Genomic DNA, 17,023 nt, shown 5'->3' with positions numbered 1-17,023 from the left:
GCCTCCCACACCGACTGCCTCACTCAGGACTTTCCAAAATCAACATTTCCTAGCGAGGYCACAGTGCTGAGGGACAGAGCACTGAGTCAGCTCCCTCCTGCACCCCCACAACCCCACACAGCCCTTGGTGTTAGATCAGGAATTAAAACTGCCATGTCCAACATATAACTCATCAGAAGTAATGCACAGCACTTTTATAACRCAGGTTTTCTGAGGGAAACTTCTGTGTTTGGTAGTCTCCTCTGTATTCATGTTCTTTGCCCTATGGAAAAGAAAAGCAGGTTAAGGAAATCCATGGTTAGCACTGCTGGTCCCTCTGCAACAGACTGCTCATGGCAAAAAGTTCACTATCCTGTTGATAAATCTATTGATTTTAAATAAGATATGGTCTTGGATTTTTTGCATGGCCACTATAGAATATGAAGTCAAGTGTAGGTTTTCTAAAACAATTTTGGGGTACAGGCTTTATCAGCTAAATGATATTGAGGATCCATTTATACCCATTGTGTGTAAATCATCCGTGTCACAGCACGGTCTAGCCCAGCAGAGTGGTAGAAAATTTTATGTTCTACAGCTTAGTGTGCATTCTGTGCTTTAATTTGATGACTTCAGTTTTATTTTACAATCTTGTGTTGGGATTTAAGAGGATTTGGACTTTACTAGAAGCATTGTCTTTCCGTGTGTCAGATTGGCAGAGGTGGGATCATGGAGATGTCTATCATGATTGACATTTCTGTTCACTTATTATACTCCCACCTCACACAAACATATCTATTACCCCAGGTCCTATCAGAATAACAGTGGTATTGACAAGGTGGCAATTTTACCTTGGAAGTGGATGTCAATAAGCACAGGGACATTTTCACTGAAAATTCTTTCATTCGTGCATTGGCAAAACTGTACCTTACCCCATTCTAACTGCCCTGACTTTCCAAAATCATAAAAGATCTTCATATACCTCAAAGTAAATTTTTTACATTTAAACCAAACCAAAACATTGAAGAATAATCAATGCAGAAACGCCAACTGAAATAGAAAACATCTAAAATACTTTGGTGCTTGGAWGCTAATATGTACTGTAGGCTGAGACCTCACAGAGCTACAATCACTGAACTTTATTATTCTGCACAATGTTACTGGGACACGGAGACTTCCCAAATTATGGCAGTATGCTATGTGAATTCAGTGAATTTGACAAATTGGTCTTCCCATAAGCATGATTACAATAATAACAATGGTTTCAGAAGCTAAAAAATTGCAGCCTTTTGTGGGAAAAGCAGCCGTTCTCATTACATCCGAACCCAATGTCCTTGGATTATCATTAACTGTCTCTTTTTCACCCTTCCTTTTCCTTTCCATTATGCCCTTACTGTTGCCTCTCCCTCCAGCCTCAACCCCCTTCCTTTTGGAGCCTTTTAAATAAATGTACTCACATTATTATGCTTTGGGGCTGTTTCCTAAAACTCYCTTAACTGCATCACCCACTCCCTTCTTTCTCATTCCCTCCCAATCCATGAATTCAGTCTGAGGATCTAGCTCCAGGTTTCCAATACCCTTACTTTCCTGTTGTACCTAAAGTACTTGCTTTGCATAACAAATAATAAAATCTACTAAATAAATAATAAAGCCTAATGCGGGTACTTTGTTATGCAACTAACATAGCTATTGTGAAAACGCCATTAATTGTACTGCTTAAGAAAAGAATAATTTGCATTTTAATGACACAAAATTAGTTGCTTTTTCACTTCATAAGGCATTKAAAGCAAAGCAGGGATATGGGCATTATATCTGAGCATGTACTGCCTCACTTCTATCTCTAATGCCACGGACAACCCCAGATGAGACACAAGAGCATTTCAGGTAAATACAAACACAAGAGGAGAGCTGCTCAGACTGAAGAACAGGGCTGCCAGGAGAAAAAACAGCTCTGAGCTGGTCATGAGTAACCTCACAGAGGAAGTTTTAAAGTTTACACCTTGAATTCCGGAACAATATTCCCACAAAAATAGGGACACACACACTAGATGCCTCACAAYGAACTTTGATCATTTTTGAAAGTGTTGAGATGATGTGACTCTGGGTGATAGCAGATGATCAGATTTGACAGCTTGAGATGTCACTTCTGTAGCCCTGTATTCCTGTGTCTCAATTAAAAAGGAAGCCTTTGTTCTAAGTAAAAAAGTGAGAAATGCTGCTGGGGACCAATTTATACACGTGAAGTTGATCTTGGCTGTAGGATATAAAATACTGGCAGGTGGCTCCTGGATATTTGTGCCAATGGGATGGCTGCACAGCCAATACACGTCTGTGTCTGCGCTGGCAATGCCTGTCCTTGATTTCTGGTGATCAATCACTTCATTTAACCATTGAACTTGCAGTGGAGCAGTTAAAGGTTAGGTCTAAATCATGCAGGTGAAGGAACCCTTCCTAAATGGTACAGAAAAACATGTTTTCCTGGAACATGGTTGTGGGGATAAAGGTCTTTTGCCAATTGGATTGCAATATATGGCTTAGAATAGAGATGTCATCATGCCAGGAGGAAAGCAGCACCATACCAAATACACATGCAGGAAAACCAAGAGAGAAAATGAGAGAGGAAAAAGAAAAGGTGAAATACTGTTCCTCATGGAAAGGAAACAGGTGGTTACAGAATTTAACTGCTACATACAATCAAACTTGAATTTAATTTCATAGATTTGTTTGAGCAATAATTGGAAAATCATTTGCTGGCAGCTCATGTGCTGGCATTGTGTATCTGCAGACAGTGTTTGCATTACAATGAGAAGTGGGATGGCTGTAATGAGAAATCCACAACCCTGCTCTGTGCCAGCTCCTCTGTTGTTGAGCAGCACATGAAGCAAAGCAAAGCACTGGAGGGAGTGAGAACATGCTCAAAAACAGAAGTACGTGAAACTCCAGCCTATAACTCACATTTTGCCATWGCAGAGAAGGTTCCACGTCTCCTCTAAGCTTGACTTCAGCCCATTTCCACCTGACAGAAATGAAGCTGCAGAACATGACAAATATTTGAGAGGAATTCCGGGACTCCTCAAAAATAAGGARAAAACCAGTCAGTTTGACTGCTCCATTTAACAGGACAAAGCCTGTAGACAATGAAAATTACCAGAATTGACATTCAAAATGATGACTCAGGTCCCTGAAAAAATAATGAGATGGACTAGAAAATGAAAAGACATTTAAAAGAAGAATGCCACTGGGAATTTTTTTTGTCTTCTGATATTTGAATAGTGTGTGTGCCCTTCTTTCAGGCACCCAAGGGAGGGGGCTGGGAGGAATATAAAGAGATTTTAGATTCTCCTCCGTTTCAGTGTCACTAACCTGAATGCCATTTGCTCCCGTGTCATGCAATGCTGTCATGGTTGCTGTGCAACTTCATCTCCCCTGCCAGTTTAATAGGGAACTTTGCCTGCTTGTGCTTAGGTAATATTTTAATGCTATTTCAGCAGCTACAAGGATCAAGAGTTTAATCTTTCAAAGAAAAAAATGTACCACTAAAATAGCTTTAACTTTATTGTCATTTTGGAGCTTTAAGAAAAACATCAGAAACCTTGCAATTTACAATAGCATCTTTAGATTTAACAATGATGGAAAAAATAAATCTCACTTGTCTCAGTAAATCCAACACTGAGGGGTTTGCTGAAGTATTAGACTTTTGCTAAAAAAGGGCACATAGCCAATGCTACCAGTGATCAAGCRTGTGCTATTTATGTTCTGGTATTTGCAGCATAAAATCCTAGATCCTGAAATCTCCTGTCCCAGCAGCTGAGGTGCAGATGGGCGTAGCGTGAAAGAATGAACAGATAAGAATAGAAACAAAATGTTATTTTTGACACCATGCCTACTCATGGTGAAGCATTTGTTGCTTTTCATGCTAGTGAGCAGATAATCATGGTGGTTTTTTTTGGAGACAGAAGGCATTTGTACCTTTATCTACAGGAATATTTAAATTCCCTACTATTTCTATACATAATAGAACTGACCCTAATTATTTATCATTAGAAATAACTCTGTGAGGAGGAGGCTGTTGTGCTGTAGCCCATTCACAATCAACCCTTCTTGCAGAGTAACGAATGAAAAGGATACTCCCCTGTCATCATATATCACATATAATGATCCCTAGGGCCTTTCTCTTGTGCAACCAGTGTCCTCTGGGATGAGATGCCACTGAGGTCAAGTTTTGGGTGTCTTGCAACACATCAGGTGAAGGAGTGATAGCTGCTTGTAAATGAGTGGGTTACAGCACAGTTCAGTGGTTGCTGCAGACAAGGCAATACATCAAATCTCAATAAAATTACATATTCTCTTAAATTTATTTTTAAAAAATTCTGGCTTATATAATGTGTAAACCCATTTCCCTTAGTGTTGAGCCCAATATTAGCAGTTYATTACTTCAGATTTGTGTTGCAGACCATTCACAATCAGTCTGTTTGTGTAGTCTCTGAAGTGTTTTTGTATAGTTGTGAGATTATCAGAGAAGTGRTGTGATGGCTGGGAGCTCCAGCATTCAAAACCCTCAAGTGAAAGAATGAGATTGCAACGATTTTGAGGACAATCTATTTACAAATATTATTTTCCCATTGAATTTTAATTTGTTTTTTAAATTCAAGATCCTTACCATCTACTGCTGATGCTGCTTTAGGGGTTAATTGTCAAAGGCAGGCTGGCCTCAAGAGTTCATACCCTGAAGGCAGGTGGGAGTGGGCTTTGACAGGAACTGGTCAGGAGGAAAAGGAGGGAGAAAGGGTGTAGGGACAGACCCGGAGACAAAGGAAAAAGTCTGGGCTCTGTGTTGTTTCAGTGTCCGTGGGAGAGATGTAGGGTAGATGCATAGGAGAAGGAGGGGATAGGAGAAGGAGAGGAAAGTGTTTCCAGGCTGGAGAAAGAACAGGATAAAGGCAGGAGTGGTGGAAGGATGAACAAGAAACAGCATCTTGGCCCCACTGCTGAGCTCAGGTCGTGACTGCCCTGCACACAAACACCTCTGAGCCCCTCGGCTGCACACTGTGTCACCTCTCCACCCTCTGGGTGGGTGCAGCAGCTGTGTCTGTGCTGAGTTCTGCTGCTGGCCCATCTGGGGCTGTGGCTGCTCACACCGGCATTACAAAATGTGTTCAGGTGTGAAAGATCACMAGCATGAGGGTTTCTGATTAGTAACCTGTTGTCAGGCTATTTATTTCTTCCCATGAAATGCCTTATCGTGACTTCTGTGACAAATGAGGCCTCAGCCTGGAGGACTTTGCCTTCCCTCCTGCAGAAACTGGGAATGCAGACCTCTGAGTGATGCTCTAADGGGGTCCCTGCGGTGACCAAAAATTAAAGATTTTGAGTGGAGGTAGGAAGAGAGACAGGCCCACAACACAATGAGTGATATCTCAGGACTTTATAGGGAAACCAGGGGATGAAAAACAGGAGTTTGAATGATTTCCTGGGTGAAGCAATTTCAGCCATGCCTGCTGCACTTTGAAGGCATTTAAGGGTGTCAGCAGATGCTGCTGAGAGGGACCTGCCTGGTGAGTGAGGGAATGCCCAGGAAGAAGGTCCAGAATGTAATAAGAGACAATGCTTCCTTGGAGTACTTGGATTATAGCCCTGTCTCTGCTACAGTGTTGCTCAGTAATATTATTGATTGATTGATTGATTGATTGATTATTTTTGTCACAGTGTCGGCTGATTGTTCATTCTTTTTTTTTTTTTTTTTTTTTTTTTTTTTTTTTTTTCTGGCTCTGATTCTGTATTTTGTTCTGCACCATTCCGGGGTTTGATTCTTCCTTGGCTGTGGGATGGGTTGGGGAGCAGGGAGGGAAAGAAAAGAGCAGCTTTTCCTCTCCTCGGAGGCAGCTTGCTGTCCCTGGCGCTGTGCCTGGTGTGCTGAGGCGCTGGAGACGTGACTCTCTCCTGCTCCCTCATGAGCCCTCTCTGCTCAGCTGGAAAACACAAAGTGCCCATCCCAGAGCTTTCCGTGAGCCAGCTGTGCCACCGGGGTCTGGCTGCCATGGGGTGCAGGGCTCTCGGGGCACTGAAGAAAAAATCAAGTCCCTGGTCAGCTTCTTCTCATTTCAGTTTTACAGATGGCCCATAAAGCACTTCCCATCGGTGTTTTATGGTTCTCCAGCACCAAATCTGTTGTTTGTGCATCTCAAATGCCTTGGTGGCAGTGTGCCTGAAAAATGAAATGATTGTTCTGTAGCAGTTTGTTCTGTTTTGTTAACGATTAAAGTATTCATCAGTGTAATTCCCCATTAAATTTGCTCTTTGCTCTGAACCTCCCGGGGCCCTTCTTGAATTTGCCAAGTGTGAGACATTCATTTTGCTGAAGTATTTTCCATCAATGACACTGTTATTATCACCAATGTGGGTATCTGCATCTACCCAACACTTTGTATTTATGACCYTGTGTGCTCATTAATGTAAATATATAAACAGTGACATGGTACCAGGGTTTGGAAACATTTGCAGGCTCATATTTTAACTGAAAAAGAGTCAACTTCTGTAAATTGACCCACCACCCTGGACTTCAGTGGGTCTGTTTCAAATTCCAGCTGCTGAACATGTAGTAATCTTGTTGGAAATCAGTGGGTCTGTGGGTGATAGCATTTGTTTCAACACCTGCATTTCTCCTGGCAAAAGGGATTAGAGGCAAAGATGTTAATTATGAATAACTACTTTGCAGAGGTGAACAGAATGTAGAGGTAAAACTGTAAGGGCGTGATGTATTCACCTAGCCTCATCAACACAGTGAATAGAAATTATTTTTCATTTTTCAGGGTGAGAAGAGAATAATTTAGTCTTAAAGAAAGACTAAAGAGAAAGCAGGATGTTAGGCTTTGTGTGGACCTACAAAGTCAGCCCACATAATTTTCTCATCTCACCTCCAGGGAAAAAAAACAGTTGTTATATCTACCTCATTTAAATGGAGAGAGATAGATTGGAGATGGAGATAGATTATATTTTCCTTGTGAGCCTTGAAAGGTGCAACTGGGTGTATTTGCTTTTTCATAAATTTTATATTAAAATAACAAGAGACTTTCCTGACCATGTGGGTACTCAACCCCCAGATTACCTGTGCTGGGGAGTAGAAAGGGATGAAGGAGAAAAGAAACAAAGTCAGTGTGCAGTTCCCACCTGACAGTCAGTAAAATYCGAGGGGTGGGTAGCCCATGCCTACTTCAATGAATGCAAACAAATGCAAATATTTACAAAGGCTGCCTTTGCATAAAAGCATGTTTGAAAAGAACTTAAAACATCTAAGCCATATTTAGAAGATGACTGAAAAGAAGGAAGGGAGTTTGATATAGCAATATTTCAGAAAAGAGGYAGAGGCAATGTTTTGTTAATTCTGGGGATTAGCAACTTAATTAGCTCAATCTTCACTGCAGGAAATTACCTAGTAAAAATGAGACTAGTTAACTTTTTCAAGGACTTAAAATATTGAAATGAGGAAAGGACAAATTTTCAATGACACATGTCTACTAGATAAACATTTTTCTCTAGATGACTCTATTTTTTTAATATTTCTGCTGTTTGATCCCAAAAATTAAATGTGAGTTTACTTCCTATGGTTGAGAAGAATACTGGGGACTTTTTTTTTATCTCACTGCCACATAGAAATGATCTCTAATTTCCTGATACTATCATTTTGTTCTCTGAAGACTGTGTCAAAATGAATATAGTGGGACTTTTTCTAGGTAGCCGACCTGTAGGCAACAGCAGAAATTTGAATGTGATCTTAGATCTGGCTGAGACTATTTTTGTCTCAGTTACCTAAATATCATCTTTTTGTCATAGTGATTTTATGGCTAGAAGCCTCAGTCAGGTGGTCCCCAAAACTTTGCATGGTGAAGAAATAAAYGGAAAGACCTTGAATCAGTTGTATGTGGTAAGAGACACAAAATCAATGTGGGAGACAGAACTTGGTCAAGTATTTCTCTGTAGAGATCACATATGTCTGTGGGACAACATACTTTAAAGGTTATACTTTTAAACAGCTGACCTGTGAGTTCACTGACATAATTAAAAAATTATTCTCATAATACTGTCTTAATGTTTTGGTGTCCTTTCAGACAATCTTGCCCTTCATAATAAATGGGCACAAAGGGTGTTTTTATTTTTTTTTTTTTTTTTTTCTTAGTTTAAAAGTGATTTTTGTGCTGAATGTAATCATAAATAGACATGTACTTTTTGGATATGGCTTAACACAAAATTTGTAATTATGCCATCCCAATATTTTGGTTAACTAAAAATGGCTTCTTCTCCTCACATAAGAAAAGAAAAGAAAACAGAAGAGACAGTCTTGAAATAGATTTCAATCAAATGTTAAAAGGTAAAATCAACTAAAAAAAAAAGAAACATTAAAAGTATTCCCATTTAAGTAAAGTTATGCTTTATCTGGGACAATAACAACTGAAAAATTAAAAGAGAAATATATTTTGTATGATTATGTTCCTTTAGGCTTACTTTCTTCTATCTGTACTCCTTTAATGCGATGTGATTCTAGCTTTTACTGTATGATGTTTTTTCCTTCTTTTAGTGGCTAAGCAGTAAGAATGAAGGCTTGGAAATGGAACTCATTGTTCCAACAGAGCAAAAGCACTCTGTTAAATAAAAAAAAACAACAAACCATGGTTGTTGTTTCCTTTTCTTTTTTTGCTTTTCCAAAATAAAACTTAAAAACATGTGTCCCATGACCAGGCATTTCATCTTTTGGATGATTTGGTTCAGTATTGTACATAAAACATTCACTGGTGCATTAGTGGAGCTTGTCTTGCTGTCCTGGTGTTGTGTTCTGCTCAGCCAGCTCACACTTTGTCTCCACAACTCTTACATGCTTAAAAGCTCAAAGGACAGAGCCCAGCCTTTGAGGTGATAAGATTTAGTCTTGATTTTTTAAATTCTTAAATATGGGGCTTTAGATACAACCTGTAGATGTCTAACATGTTTTTTTCCCCCCCTCTACTTTTAGGCTTACTTTAACCTTGTCCTGTCCCATGGACTTGAAGAATTTTCCTATGGATGTACAGACATGTACGATGCAGCTAGAGAGCTGTGAGTGCCCAATGGCTTTATCTATCAAATAACAGGATTTTACCCTAGCATTCAGTGATTAGATAGAATCTATATTGTCACATTTATGTGGTGAGACTCAATATTCCTATTTTGTAAGGGAAAATAATGGAGGAACRGTGCTTTAACCATTTACCACCATAATGTGCAGGCCCTGTGTTTCTGTGCTGTTGCTGCTCTCTTATCTTCCTCCCTCCTTCCTCCCACATTACCCATCAGAGCTGCATCACTTCCAGGGGCAAATTGAGCAGTGCTGTGTGGGAAAATTATTAAATCTCAGGAAAATAAGGACAATTAGTACCTAGCCAGGGATTTGTTGTATCCTATTGAGTTAGGCTGACTTTTGAAGAATGGAAGAAAAATACCTGATGAAGCAGTGTTCCTATTTATCGATTTAAGATGGTATGGTAAACATAGGCAAGGCATGGACTGGGGTACCAGCACACAGCCTCACAGCACTGCTTCAACCTGACCAGGGAACAATCAGGCAAACCCAGGAGTGGCTCGGATTATGGCACGTGCCAGTCATCATTCCCAATATTCAGTAGGTACCAGTCCATTTTGGGGTTTTCTACAAAGGATTTAGCTCTATTGCTATGAACTGTGGCCTGCCACCTGCCTTTGTTCCCAGAGAATCCTAAACTGGTTTGGGCCAGCAAAATTGCTTTGCAGTGGCAAACCAGTGCAGTACTTCAGGATACAGCAGTGTTCACCTCTTGCTTTTAATAGAGTAATAGTATAGTTGTAGCAACCAGCAACTAACAGAACTGTGCAGTTGTTAATCCAACAGTTTGAAAATGTGACTGAGATAACATGGATTGCAATAAAAGACATGCTTCTCAKACATAAGGACATTTGCTTTTTTCTGGTCAGCTGCCATCTAATAAACTCTGATTTCTTTATTGCAGTTGGCTACACCATGAATGATCTGATATTTGAGTGGCTAAGTGATGGACCTGTGCAAGTTGCAGAGGGTTTGACCTTGCCACAGTTTATTTTGAAAGAAGATAAAGAACTTGGTTATTGCACAAAACATTACAACACTGGTGAGCATTATTCTATTGTTTTCTATCAACTGCTCCAATGGTATCTAATGTCAATTTGTGAGGGTAAAATATGGATAAAAAGAAAAAAAAARGAAAGTAAAATTTGATCCAGCCACACTTATTTTTAAATCTGAAAAGAAAAAAATTTTCTCCCTGTTATCCTGTTTGAAAGATTTAATTTCCAAATTTTCTTTAATTTCATTAAATATTCTAATATCCTTAAAATCATTGAGGTATTTAAGTTATTTTTAAAATTGATCAAAAAATCTAATTGTTTTGATATCCCTAAAATGAAACTTTTCCAATAAACTAACTCTTTTATTAAATATTGATTCATCACTTTTAAGGTACTGATTTTTCTGAACCTGGTTTAATTATCCAGCATATCAACTTGCCAGTGAGAAAAAATATCAAATTTTCACCACCATTTATGGGTAGTTCAATATATGAGATGCAGCATATGAAAAGACATGTTGCTGATCTTAATGGTGTACAGATATGGAATGCTGRGGAATTAAATGTTTGCCTAATACTCTAAAGTTTTTTCTCTCATTTGCTATTTTGTCATTATAATGCTGTGTTTTCTATCTTTAGCTTTACAGAGAAGAGGAAACTCTGTTAAAATTTTGATTTAGCTGCTTGGAGTTTATTTAACAGGGACAGCATTTAGAGAACAGTTTTCTGGGTGCTCTCTGGGATTAAATATAATCCCTCTCATCTRAAATAGCTTTTTCATCATTCCAGCATAAGAACTGATCTGGCTGCACCGAATACATTTGTTTCATTCTGTGAAATAACACAGTGTGAGAGGTTCTGCCTTTGCCAAAAATAAAGTCACATCTATTTCTTATGAAAAGAAAACTTTTAGTTTTAATTTTTATAAATTCAGTTTCTCATTTTGGAGCGCAATGTACCAAGGAAAACTCTGTGATTGGCACTCCCACTACTGTCTTTGTAGTTTTCTCTTTCAGGATAAAACTTATTACTGAGCCTTCTCCTAAACTCACTGTCYAGGCTGTGCCACAAGAGTCTGGAGAGCCTTTGACAGATTGTGCCACTCATGCCATTTCTGCCACATGTGGCCACCACCCCCCTTTCCAGTCCCCTTCTGCATGAGCAGACTGGTCAGGAGCAGTCACTGCCCAGCTCTCAGCATCTGCCTTTCGAGTCACAGCTCACTCATTTTATAAATTCTCTGCTGTCAGAGGATATTATTCAGTCTCCACTCATCTCTTTGCCAAACAGCCTCTGCACTCCTGTTTGTGCCAACTCTTGCACCCACCATTCAGCATGGTGGCCAACCAGAAAAATACAGGGGCTAAAATGGAGCAAACAGTCTCATTTCCCCTGAAAGGGTGAATGAGGAACAATGCTACTTCATGCATGTTCCCAACCGACACAGAAGGGGTCCTTTGAAACCATKAGCATGATACTTTGGGAATGAGAGGCTTCCCTGTGGTCTGCCTGGAGCAGAGCCCTCACAGTCCCTGATCCAGAGAAAATCCAAGAGCAGCACAGAGTGAGTGCATCAGTAGCTGATGAGCTGCTGCAGCTCAGGACTCTTCAGCTCCCACTGCTCAGCCAGTTCCACTGTCAGGCAATCTCAATTTGTCTGCTCAAACACAATTACTTAATCTCATGTCACTAAAAGACCAAAATGCTGTCCCCTTTTAATAGTTAACATTATACTAAAGTAAAAAAACTGATTGAATTTTGAGAAAAGAAACATTATTTTATGTTTTCTGGAGGTGAAACAATTGTGCTGATATTCATTGATGTGAAGGAAGTGGGCACAATCTGTCTCAGTGGTCCCATGCTTCCCTCAAGCTGGCATGCAACAAGTGGCTGACTAGTGTTTGTGTATCAAGATCTGCTTACAGTATTAGTTTAGGAAGCAAGCCACACATCTAACTTATGTTCAGAAAACAAGATAAAAATGTGCAAAAAGCATTTATGAAAGTAATTTCATGTTCTAGGAAAGTTTACATGCATTGAAGTCAAGTTTCATTTGGAGCGTCAGATGGGATACTATTTAATCCAGATGTACATTCCTAGCCTGCTGATTGTCATTTTATCCTGGGTTTCTTTCTGGATCAACATGGATGCTGCTCCAGCCAGAGTTGCACTGGGTATCACTACAGTTTTGACAATGACAACGCAAAGCTCAGGATCGAGAGCTTCCCTCCCAAAAGTAAGGAAATAATTTTGTATYGCAGATTTGTTTTTAATAAGGAATGTTTGTGCTACATTTTTAAATTTCAGAAAGGTCTGTGTAAACATGCATCTGATAAGGATTCATGAGAAAGTGGTGATGTTATATATATTTGTGAATAATGTGATGTTAAACTTGCAATACCCTTGCATTTGGATCAAGGAACGTTTCTGCTGTTTGTTTGGTTGGCTGAATGGTGCAGCAGTATGAATTTTTAATGMGTTTCTACTAGTTTTGACACTTATTTTTGAGTGTTTAGAAACCATATTTTCTGAGATATTTAGATACCTGACTGGACTTTGTAAACGCTGTCTGATATTTTCTGGAATGTTAGACTCTCATATATCTTGATGTTTCTAGATATGGCACTTAGTCCAATGAATATATAAATATACCCCCCAAATATATACACACATATAATGTGCATGCATGTAACATATATWCACCTAAAAGATTTCTCTGGAGAACCTTTTTAGTGTGGAAGTGCTGATGTCTTTGTTTCCAAGCAGAACTTGTCCATATACTCATTYAAGTGTTCTCTGAAGACCTTCATCCTGTCTGTGCATAAAATTATCCTCTCATTCAGATTTTGWGGTCTTTTTAATCCTGGCCAGATGCTGTAGATGGATTTACAGATTATAGACTGGGTTCTCTGTTGAGTCAGGCTGASAGCTCTTTTCAGCATAGGCACAGCCCAAATGCTTCTGATAAAAGCATTCCCAGCAGAATTTAATGTGCAAGCTCAGGTTTTACACAATTTTCTGGTAGGGAGCTCAGAGGTAGGTAAGTTTGCAGTAGTCTAAGGAGTTATGAGACATACTCCCTGAAGAGTCCTTTTCCAGCAGTCCAGCATCACAGGGACTGGGATCCTAGGATGAATGAAAAGCACAAAATKTGAATGCTTGTGTAGATCACAATCCATTCCAAGAAAGCATGCTGTGTATTGTGGTGCTTCACCCTCAGTATCACATTTAGCCTCATTCCAAATAYGCAGGTTGTTCAAGTGGAGGCCAACTTCAAAAATACAGGGCAGCTCCAAAAAGTGCACAGATTGTGTTACTCCTTTGTTAGTAATGAGAAAGTATCACTTAAAAATCTGGTGAGTACATTTGCTTCCGCTTCACTTATTCACTTGGAGATATGCATAATTTTCCATGCAAACTGAAAGCTTCTCATATATTAACGCAGAATTTCAAATGGAAAATTTATTAAACATTTTTTCAGACAATTTAGTCTACATTACCAGTGAACATTCTGAAAATATAATCTTGGCAAGAAGTGTACAGGCTCTTTAAATAGCAAGTTTGGAGTCGCTGAAGACTGTCTTGATGGCACATCAATCCATGTRATACATTCCAAGTTTCTTACAAATTTTCTGGCTTGAGAAGTATAGATAATACAATCACTGTGTGGAGATTTCCACCAATATTTCCTACTGGGCAAACAAACCCTGCCAAGAGGCTCCACAGTGTAAGCGTGCCCCAAATCCTAATGCTTTAGGAAGTTTTTTCATCATGGGCCTTTGATCCAGCTGAAGTGTTTCCCCTTTTGCATTCTRTTGTGTTTGAGTAGTAAAGTATTTGCTGAGTGGAGGAAACGGGAAGATTCAAAATATGTTGTCTGTGATTGTTGATTATCGGAGAGGTTCTTCTCCAGCCTGAGGATTAAATACATTTATCTCAGCTGTCAGAACAGTGGTGCTCTGCCCATCTCCACCTTCTCCTCCTCTTCCGTGTTCCTTTGCCAGAAGATGGGCACTAGGAGAAGGATCTCACCAGCAAGCCCAGCACTTATTTCAGTCAAACTGCACCTGGCTGGTGCATTTTCTCTGTGTCATTCAGCTGAGCTCTATTTTACAGCTTTGATCTCTATGTTATTTAATCCTTGTGGGGTCTTTTGAAGGTGCATCAGTTAAAAATGGGGTTCTAAATGCCAACAATCCAGCCAGCTGATTCCCACTCCGGGTGACTCAGGTGCTTGAATAAACCTGGGCTCCATTCTGGTCCTGAATCACCAGTATCTGATTCCTTATACAAAGAAGAAAGATTTTCTTGCTATTGCTATTGAGGGCACTTAGCTGTTTTAAAACCCCRTCTGTAATTTAATATCAAAATTGTATTTATTAATAAAATCTGTCCCAGCTGAAATGCACTTAGAAATAAAAATCTGAAAAGAATTGAATCAAATCAGTGTCAGATCTGAAGTCTCAAATYCCTCTGTAAAAGTAATGGTTTTCTAAGCCCTGTCTACATATAGCCAAGACACAGGAAGTCAGGCTGACAATAAAATATCCATTTAAAAGTTGCTCCAAGCATGAATGTCTAACATAATAAGATATTTCAGGAGGGTTATTTTTGCAAGAAGACTGAAAAAAAACGAGATGCAACTTTGCTTTGTGAAGGCAGCCTAGGTTTGATATACAAGAACTATAATTTCCTCATTCTTATTTGTRCCCTGTTCTTTTTAATAAAGATTTATGCAATTTAACTTTAATTTGCCCAGTCTCATGCCAAGAGTTTCTCTCCATTCTTCTGTCTCTAATAGAGCTTTACTACAAAACCCAACAAAGTATCAAAACTTGCCAACTTTAAAGGGAATAATTCCTTTACCTGAAGAAAGGAAAAGAAGAATTATGATAAGATTCCTTAGGATTTTCTGTCTGTTTCCAAGTTATTATCTAAATGACTAAAGTGCCACTGTTTAGAAGTAATTACCTACATATTGTTCTCAACCCTGGTGTGCGATAACAGGCCAATGTTCTGTTTGCTTAAAATTGTTCTTTTCCATATTAATAACTAACATTCATTTTGATACGTGGATTTCATAATAGTAGGTCATGGCAACACAGACATTAGGCACTCGGCTGTTGAAAATTAAACATGAGACTGAGATTGCTGAAAAGAAATGAAAATAAAAGGAAATGAAAGAATGAAATTAATTCAATCTGAAGTTCATATTTGCTGCACAGAAGAGAAATATCTAGAATGCCCTCTTCTAAATGAAATATATTTCTTTGGTAAATTTTGTAGTGTTTCTGTGGAATTACTATAATTGGAGTATTTTGTAATTCTGTCTAAAAATGTTGGGTCAAATTCCAATATCAGCAGCATAGTAATAAAGAAATCCAATATGCTTTTTCACYCTTGTTCTTCTGCAAAGTTAATTCCTTTCTTACCAAAGGCAAGAGTAGACTGAGATAGATTACATCACAGCATGGCTACTGTTCTAGGAAGGGTGACCTGCAGTGCCTGTTTCAGAAAGCAGAAAGGTTCTCTTCCTCCACAATTTTAACATAAACTGAGCAATAATGCCCCCTGATCCATTTGTATGCTGAAAMAATGATTTGCTGAGTATCTGCAGAGGAGTATTCACCACGGAGCCAATATCTTTTAAAATGATGAAATTATTTTGTATTTGTTACAGAAYACTCATGAGTGGTCCTGTAACCAGAATTACCCTAGTTGGCTGTGTTAGGGGATGGTAAAGAACTCATCCAGAAAGCTGGGATGGAATATCTTCCTTCCAGTTTGACTAATCYGTCACTGGGATGCCCAGGAATGGTGATCCAAAATAGCAGGGTTCCTATGACCAGTTCCTTTTCCCACACGTTCATAAATCTTACTCACATCTGATACTCCTTTATCTGAATCCCTCTGGTCGTGTCATCCCTTTCCACTGCCAAACTCCATCTGGGTGATCAGTGTGACCACAGATCCCTGCAAAACCCTGAGCTTTGTGTGAGTCCTGTGCATGAGCCAGGGACATCCCTTGCACCTGGGCTGTGCTGGATTTCCCCTCTGCAGACAAACTCTGGGGCAGAGTTTTGACGTGGGCGACTGTACATCCATGCAGGGCTCAGTGCTTGTCTTCTGGAAGTATCCGACTCACAGACCCAAAGGGCACTATGCATCCATCAAAAGAGGGACTGAGGATTTTTTGACCATCACAAGGGACACCTAAACATGTCTTTACTTACAGCCACAGATGTGTAAAAGATGGTGGGGTAAAGGGGGAATGTCAATGTCTGGTAACRCAGCATTGTTAAAGAGTGTTACAAAACAATTCTTCAGAGCATTGAGGGACAATTTTCTTGCTCTTCTCTTTATTTGTAAATGGCTCTTCTTCTGTTAAATCAACAGAATAAAAAGTTTGAAAGGATTTTCAAAAGAGGCATTTGAAAGAATAATGAATTCTCTGCTGTGCCAGTTGTGTATTTTTCAGATTGCTTTCTTCTTAAAACACTTACATAAACCAAACCTTAGCAACAACAGCCCAAGAAAATGAATCACTTTTAATGTCATAAAGCAAAACATTTCAGGATATTTTAGGTCTAGTGATAGCAACTGTATTTTACACAGTTGCATAGCATTCATATTGTGTTACTTTAATGCACAGTGCTTAATGAATGCATTTTCTGTCCCCAGGGAGCAATCTGTRCAGAAAAAAAATCTCATTCAAAGCTCACCAAAACTTCTGGGAGTCCTTCCATTCACTTCATTTTGCTTTAAATCATGCATTACCAATGCATGTATTACATGCATTACCAAATGCAATAAAAGCATAGGTACAGAGACTTGCAAAACCAAAGCCAATGAAGTCTATCCCCTTTGGCAGTAAATGACTGTTTTTGTGTGTCATCCCATATCCCCAGCATATTTGGAAACTGTTAAAGATTCTTGGGCTT

The 17,023-nt window shown here is 39.2% G+C and overlaps 1 protein-coding gene across 1 annotated transcript in view; it reads left to right on the top strand.

The window, feature by feature from the left end:
• Window positions 1-17,023, top strand: part of GLRA2 (glycine receptor alpha 2) — a 119,310-nt gene that overhangs the window by 35,412 nt on the left and 66,875 nt on the right. Inside the window, exons 5-7 of the mRNA XM_057387754.1 lie at window positions 8,981-9,063; window positions 9,990-10,127; window positions 12,104-12,318. Of these exons, the coding sequence (XP_057243737.1) occupies window positions 8,981-9,063; window positions 9,990-10,127; window positions 12,104-12,318 (436 nt within the window). The remainder of the gene's footprint in view (window positions 1-8,980; window positions 9,064-9,989; window positions 10,128-12,103; window positions 12,319-17,023) is intronic.

This window comes from Malurus melanocephalus, unplaced genomic scaffold (assembly GCF_030028575.1).
Source record: "Malurus melanocephalus ecotype Western Australia unplaced genomic scaffold, MMel_1.1 scaffold_1, whole genome shotgun sequence".
In the NCBI taxonomy this organism is placed as follows: domain Eukaryota; kingdom Metazoa; phylum Chordata; class Aves; order Passeriformes; family Maluridae; genus Malurus; species Malurus melanocephalus.
The sequence above is the reverse complement of the archived record's forward strand: the minus strand, read 5'-3'. Positions and strand labels throughout refer to the sequence as shown.